Below are 7500 nucleotides of genomic sequence, written 5' to 3'. Positions count from 1 at the left end.
GCCGCACTAGAGGTGCTATAAAAAGCCCAAATCTTTAGGGAAATGAATTAGTATATTATGGTTTGTTTTGAACCGATCATTAGATGCGCCTGTAGCGCCTACCTACTGTGGCTTGCGCTGCATAGGGCAAATTAAAATAGCCTACCGCCGGTAAAACATTACCATAGCAACTGCACCGTCAAATACGTTATAATTAAAGAATAATCACAATGCGAAGCAATTAAATATATTTGAACAGAATGAAATAGAACCTTACCAGGACAATAATTAAATCAATACACACGAATCATTTGATTCGATTGACAGAATTGGAATGCAATGGCTGTTCAATTTCTTCAATCAATCAATCAAAAAAGCGAAAAGTTGTGTGTTATAAATAATAAAGACAGCCAACAAGCCGGCAACACCAAAGCTAAATAAAGCACCCCAAAAATGACATCCAATAAAAAACACAAGTTGAATTCACTTCCAACCTGTTCCCAAGTTGTCACCGCCAGCCCAGATCAAGCTTACCTTGACGGGAAACACACTCCTCCTGAAGCCTCGGTCGGCAGCATCAAAAAGAAGGGAAAACTTTGGGCCCCGGGAATAAATGGACGCTTCTCAAATCGGTCCACTGTAGTTCACCACGCTCCGTATAGTGCACATGGCTCAGAGACCAACTACCATGATCACCAAAGTATTGTCTATTGTCTTCGTTTTTTTCGTCACCAGTCTATGTGTGTGTGTGTGTGTGTGTGTGTGTGTGTGTGTGTGTATGTATATGTGTGGGGGTGTGTGTGTGTATGTGTGTGTGAGCGCTGAATTAGTTGTGCATAAAGGCTCGGAGGAGGGAGTAGATGTGCAGGGAGAAGGAGGAGGCGGGGACGGGGGGACGTTTGGAAGATGATGAAGGAAAATGAGAAATGATGCAGCCTATTGATACTCAGAATGATGTCTCGCGGTTTCGGTGTAGAAGAGATGCGCTCAGTGAGAAATGGAGACTCAAAAGAATCCTGATAGGTGACAGATCGGAAAATATTGGGACGCTTGAACCACATCTGTGACGATTGTACAACGCTGCGACCATGACTGGGGTTGTGGTGAATTATTGCAAACTATTCAAAGGGTTACAATACAACAATTGTCTACAATAGGCTATTCTTTCACTAGACCTCAGAGTCTGTTTTATATTATTCTGCTTTAATAGGAATTGATAAGAGTGTGTCGTGTGTGAGTGAAAACATCTGGACCGTGTATAAAAGAAGTTCGCTGAATAAACAATAAAAAAAATAGGGAAAACCATGAAACCATAAAATAACAAAAGGTTGTTTACTGCAAGTGGTTCGGATTTCTGTACTAAAATGAGACCATGCTGCCTTCTTTCTTTTGACTTGAGAACACTGACCCCCTGTGGCTGAATAAAGATCTTGCGTCTGCCAAGGACAAAAAAAGAAAAACACCATAAAGGCAAATAAAGACAAATACTCATTTTTACTAAGCTATGCCAACGATAACAAAATATTTATTAAAATTGTTTCCCAAAGGTTATCTTGCGATCATTGTAGCCTAGTTTCAAACAACTCATTTTGTCTTTTGTTCTCAAAGGTTTGAAAATGTCTTGCTACATCTGGTATGGTCATTGTCAATTGTCAACTGGACAGATGAATACAGGTGCATAGTATAAAATGTAGATATTCCAACGGTTGATCCCACTCTGTTTACACTCAGACGATTTTAAAGGAATGTAGTAAAGTAAGGGCTATGTGAAGACAATGTCACAATTAAGACATTGCATTTAGATCATACTTTACTTCCTTTACATGATGCATTTAAACAGAGTAATTAGCGCATAACAAAAATGAAAAAATAAAGGAGAACGTGATTGTATTGGCTCGTGCAAAAGCAGCTGTGTCTATTCAAACTTTCATGTAGGACAGATGAGACATAAGGAGACCGAAAGTCATTGACACAATCCTTCAAATGTGCGTGACGTCGATTGCATTATTGGATGAATACCTGATTATGTTATAATGTGTAAATGATCCTTAAAGGCCCTTTAAGGATCAGAGAAAAGCCACGAAACAACACGTATTTCATCTCAAACCCAGACATATACAGCCTATACAGTGAACATGACTTCATCCAACAGCAGCAGCAGCAGCAGCAGCAGCAGCTATAGTTTGGAGACTCCGCAAATTAAGTTTACCCAGGAGCAGATCCTCACACAAAAAGCTGCTCATCCGTCCCAGAGTTGCTGCGTCTGAGCTTCAGCCCAGACAGGATCTTCTGGGCGGGTACAGACAGGGGCAGCTCTCCAGAAAGCCTCTTGGGCGACTGACAGACAGCAGCCTTCCCTGCCGTGCGCCAAGCCCCCTCCACGCCGCAGGGCACGTTCGCCGCGGTGGGATCGGCTCTGTCGCCAGACCCCCTGTCCCGTCTGGAGGGCGGGGTGGTGGTGGCGGTGGAAACGGACGCCGCCGGCTCTGCGCCTGTGGTCCACACGGGGTCCAAGGCCAGCATGTGCTGTACGACCGAACGGGGACTCGCCGGGTCCGCCCCCTGGCCGGGGTCAACCCCAAAGTCCTGGGTGCCGGGGGTCCCTTCTTCCGGGTTTCTTGGTTCCAGAGACCCCCCCCCGCTCCGAGCCTCGGTGTCGGGGCCCCCGGCGCTCGGGTGTCCGCTCCAAGGCTTGGGCCGTCGGGTTCCGGGGGTGGGGTGGCGCTGGTACTTGACCGGCTGTCTGGTGAAGCTGTATAGAGCCTCGGTGTCTGCTCCCCCTGCTGCCTCTGAATCCGGGGCCCCCCCAGCCTCAGACTCCAGGGCCGCCGCATCCTCGGAGTCTAGGGCCCCCGCGCCTTCAGAGTGCGGGGCCCCTGTGGCCTCTGAGTCCGGGGCCCCCGCGCCTTCAGAGTGCGGGGCCCCTGTGGCCCCCGCGCCCTCAGGGTTTCGGGCCCTCGTGGCTCCGCTCACAGCCACGCCTGAAAACGAGGAGAAACACAAAAAACAGATTTTATATCCTTTACACAATGAGAACGTTAGTCTGTATTCATAAAAGGCGTGATGAAAGTGTGGTGGTTATGATTATATCATTTAAACACAAATAAAGCAAGATCCATACACAGTCATACACAGTATATATGAGCTGATTTGTGTTGTTAAGGTTTAGGGTGTTGCAGTGCAGAGAGTCAGAACACAGCAATGAAATAATGATTCGGGACTGGTTGGATTCATTTGGATTTTACAACCTTGAATTGGCCATGATGTACTAACAAGACAACAGTGTTGACATCCAGGTAAAGAGTTTATCAGAGCTCAACAATTCTGAGTTTATCGATGTGGAAAAAGAAAGCAGAAAAGCTGAACAAGCTACAACAATTTGCTCTTTTATGAAAAACAACACAAAAAGCTGCCTAGAAAAGGTAAATAAAAGCCAGAATAGCAAAACACACACACACACACACACACACACACACACACACACACACACACACACACACACACACACACACACACACACACACACACACACACACACACACACACAATAAGACCTGAAAAAGCTGAAAAAAGATAAATGGCCAAATCCTGTAATCCCATGTACCTAATCCAGCCACACCCAAAATTAACGGTTGTTATGGCTTGCCTACCTGCTCCCTCATTGGCCTCAGGGCTGAGCTGGTCCACGGCTTCATTGGACGAAGACTTGTCAGATATATAACCCTCACTTGACTCTCTCTTGATTGTTCGACTCTGTTGGAATGACACAATCCTAATGTTGGGGATGTTTGTTGAAATATATGACGCTATATTGTTCAAGGAGCAGTTAGGCAAATACAACAAAAATCGACAAATGTAGTTCTGAAAGGGTCCCAAGTTACGTTTTGGTCAATTCAAGGAGAAAAAGTCAATTTTTCTTCTTCTACTGATATATCTGGTGTTTTTGTTGCTGATGTGTTTGGAGAAAGCCAATCGCTAGTGTGTGCAGCACAGGAGAGGTCAGAGTCAGCGCGGGTAGACAGGCAGACACAGTGTGCTAATAGAGTTAATCCTGAAGGCACAAGTGTTAATTAAGGAGACAGGTAACCTTCCTGAACATGCCAACCGAATTAAGACAACAGATAAACAGCTTTAGTGGTAAAAGCAGCTTCACTCAGGTTCATGCATAGACACTAACACGAACACACACAACCACACACACACACAAACATACATAGACATGCACGCATTACGCAAACACTTTCCGTCCACATACCTAAAGGTAGAGACTGTTATTGTAGTTGAACAACTGTTAAAATAGTTACAATAATTACTGTTATTACTGTGAAAATTAAAACCCTGTGATATGAACATTGGAATTGAGATGTGTTGTTGAACATCCCCTAATAACAAATAACTCATGTTAACACCGACGTTCACCTCTAAGGACTGGGGCCGGTCTCTGCAGGGACCCCCTTGGTCCGGGACAGTGCTGGGGGTCTCAGGGTCCACCAGGGGGCAGGGTTGTCGGGTGGGTGTCTCCGGCAGGGGCGTGGTGGGGACCGGCGGGGGCGGCGTACTGGCCCTGGGCTGGGGCCCGAACACCCGGTCGTATTGAGCGATCAGCACCTCCACCAGGAGGCCCTGATAGGTGGACTCCACCAGCGCCACCATGGACATGTCAAAGGTCACCAGGGGGCGCAAGAGAGTCGGCCCGAACACGATGCCCAGGTTCCCCGCTGACATCATGTTTTGCTCGACGTTTATCGAAACTCTGTGGAGGCAGAGGGGCGAAGAGTTAAGCTGAGCGATTTGGACGGATTGGCTGACGTAAGAACCATCAATCGTCAATCCCCTTCTCAATCAATGTGCTCTGTCGAGGAACAGAAAATCACCTTTTGAACGCAAGCGATTTGCTGCAGTGATAACAGTTCCCGAAGCAGCTTTAAGCGACCCCTAAGATTTGTGATAGAAACCATTTCGGTTCACCTGTTTAGGTGGCACATCATGTGCTGCAGCGTGCTGTAGGAATGCGGAGGGAGTTTCTCTAGAATCGTGCACAGGTTGATCACGATGTCTTCCGGGACTCCCGTCGCGTCTACAGAGGCCTCCTTGTACGCCCATTGAATGGCCTTGCCCACGTTGATGAAGTCACTGTAGAGGTCAAAGGTCAACAGCGGCTCTGGGAGCTGGAACAAAGAGAGGAGGGATAAATAATAATGACAAAATGATGAGTGATCATCAAAAGGATGAGTGATCATGGTCGGCCACTGAATAAACGCTTTCTTTTGTTGTAGATATTTTTATGGAGATTTTGGGATTTTACCCCAGCAGGGCGTACCGCTTTGAAGAAGTGCTTGAGGAGGCAGGTGATGTCGTGCGGCGAGATGTCCGACAGTTCCACCTGTTCACCCTGGGCCTCGAAGGCCTGACACAGCCTCTGGATGCGCGGCTTCGACCCACACACTCGATAAATCCCCTGGGATAAGGTCGGAGAGGAGAGGAGGGAAGCTCAGTCGGAGCGTCCAATGCTGTCGCTCTCAGCTGGGGTTTCACGCTCAATCGAGTTTCTAATGTCTTGCATGTTACGCGTCGAGTCAAGATGGATGCAGTAGATCAATGAACGATCTACTAATCAGTCCCGCTAGTGTGCTAACCACATAGGCGATACGCCTTGTTGCTACATATCATTCCCTCCCTTCCTCAACCCACTTTTCTTCCTCTCTTTACTGTCCCATCCATAAGGCCAATACAAATATATTATAATATAATTATTATATATAAATAATACAATAAAAAAAGAATAGTTCACTCTATTATACATTTGCTGTTACCTTAACTGATTTGCCATCACAGTAAGGAAACCAAAACTGAAACATAATATTAAATCCCAAACATCCTACATGACAACACTGATTAGAGCCTTTAGCTCCTCTTCTTAATCATTGTGTCTAGATTGCAGATTAAGGCCGGTTTTACACCATCGTTCAGATAAGCTCTTCAGCTGCGTTCCCGTGGTTGGTAGTAGGTACCTCTCCGACACGGGACATGGACAGTGAGTCTTACCACGACCGCCAGACTGTTGATCTCGATCTCCGCCGTGCAGCGCTGCACCACGAACGGCACGGAGTTGGGCCGGTCCCGGCACAGCTGGGCGAGGCCAACCCCGAACACCACCCCCTTCCCGTTCTCGCACACCAGGGAACACACCTCCAGACACTTCCGGTGGAGCGCCAACCCACACTGAGGCACCGGGAGACACGCACAAGCCAGACATGAGGTTTTTATCAACTACATTGTGTGCTGTGCCAGACTCCCTGGTTTCTTTAAGGTGGTCGGAAGAGAGAAAAGTTGAGAAATCATAAACAAAACTTAATTGAGTTCCAGATCTATTCCTGAAAGGCTGCTGCTACAAGCAGACTTGATATTCAACGATCAACTAACACACAAAGGGTACAACCTTTGAGACCACCCCTTTCATTTTCTGATCAGAGCGGATCAGGACAAACATGTTGCTATCGCTAAGTGTATTTCTCAACAATAATGGATGCCTTGCATCGTTGCTATACTCTCGTACCTCCTCACACTCAACGCCGTTCACCACGATGTAATTATCGCACTGCTTGCACTTCACCATCTTGCTCTTCATCTTCCTCAGTTTGTGAGTCAGTGCCGCCCTGGAAGGGATGCGTACTTTGGCCAGAGATTCTGAAGGGGATTCCAGAAGGTCTGAAGGCAGGAGGAGAAGACACCGGTTACAAACGTAAAGTTCATATTTGTGAACGAATGAGACGCCTATGTCACAGACTTGCGACTGACCAGATTCCGTCGCCATGTCCCTGTCGTCAGGGTCTTCTGATGACATCGCCCCACAGGACGCGACTTTGGGCAACCGCCTTGAAAACGAAGCTTCGGAGACGCAGGGAGGCACAACAAAAAGAAGATCAGTAACTGTCAGCAACGAGGGGTCATTCTTACGCTAGACTAACCCTAACATTGGACAGGATGTCATCAGAAAGATTTCATCTTAACTGGCCTACCAGGGCTGGACAGAGACTCCATGCTTCCCTCCATGCTCTCGCCATCGCTGGAGACAACTCTCCCTGGTGGTGGTGGGGGAGCAAAGCAAAGGTCTCAGGATACAGCTCACACACTTGTAGTAACTCTCTGTAGAGCTTATTCAAACCAGCGGCCATATTGATTCATTGGGTGGGGAAACCTTCTGGTATCCTTGGGGAAACGGTTCATGGTGTGCAGAGATCCTAGCAGGTAATACTCTCCCAACTAACCAAAACGGCAGCCGATAACCGCAATAACAGCGTGTGATCAGCGCTCCAGTACTTACTTCCGTCACTGGGGCGTCTCATGGGGACGTCGTCCGGTAGGTACAGGTCCTGCAGAGCACTGAGTGGGTTACTTGTTTTCCGTTTGGTCTTCTCCAGCCTTCCATGAAAACAACGACAACAAAACAACAAAAAAGAAAGAAATTCATCACATGTTGGACATTCAGTTTGGACAACCATCTCAACCTCCAATGGGCCT

The 7500-nt window shown here is 47.2% G+C and overlaps 2 protein-coding genes across 3 annotated transcripts in view; both read right to left on the bottom strand.

Moving 5' to 3' along the window:
- The window catches only part of lmx1al (LIM homeobox transcription factor 1, alpha-like), a 19277-nt gene extending 18527 nt beyond the window's left edge, over window positions 1-750 (bottom strand). The window contains exon 1 of the mRNA XM_056577581.1: window positions 514-750. Within this exon, the coding sequence (XP_056433556.1) occupies window positions 514-557 (44 nt within the window). The 5' untranslated portion in view covers window positions 558-750. The remainder of the gene's footprint in view (window positions 1-513) is intronic.
- Window positions 751-1067: 317 nt separating this feature from the next.
- gmip (GEM interacting protein) overlaps window positions 1068-7500 on the bottom strand; it is a 16517-nt gene continuing 10084 nt past the window's right edge. Inside the window, exons 12-22 of one of the 2 annotated variants that reach the window (XM_056577432.1) lie at window positions 7304-7401; window positions 6999-7061; window positions 6778-6867; window positions 6536-6687; window positions 6025-6201; window positions 5300-5437; window positions 4948-5147; window positions 4399-4732; window positions 3630-3732; window positions 2791-2960; window positions 1068-2742 (exon numbers count right to left, since the gene is read on the bottom strand). In XM_056577432.1, coding sequence (XP_056433407.1) covers window positions 2203-2742; window positions 2791-2960; window positions 3630-3732; window positions 4399-4732; window positions 4948-5147; window positions 5300-5437; window positions 6025-6201; window positions 6536-6687; window positions 6778-6867; window positions 6999-7061; window positions 7304-7401 — 2065 coding nt within the window. In that variant the 3' untranslated portion in view covers window positions 1068-2202. Of the gene's footprint in view, window positions 2961-3629; window positions 3733-4398; window positions 4733-4947; window positions 5148-5299; window positions 5438-6024; window positions 6202-6535; window positions 6688-6777; window positions 6868-6998; window positions 7062-7303; window positions 7402-7500 lie in introns of both variants that reach the window. The other variant, XM_056577427.1, reaches the window with a different exon arrangement.

The sequence above is a fragment of the Gadus chalcogrammus genome, chromosome 2 (genome assembly GCF_026213295.1).
Source record: "Gadus chalcogrammus isolate NIFS_2021 chromosome 2, NIFS_Gcha_1.0, whole genome shotgun sequence".
Lineage (NCBI taxonomy): Eukaryota > Metazoa > Chordata > Actinopteri > Gadiformes > Gadidae > Gadus > Gadus chalcogrammus.
This window is presented reverse-complemented; position numbering and strand designations above follow the sequence as displayed.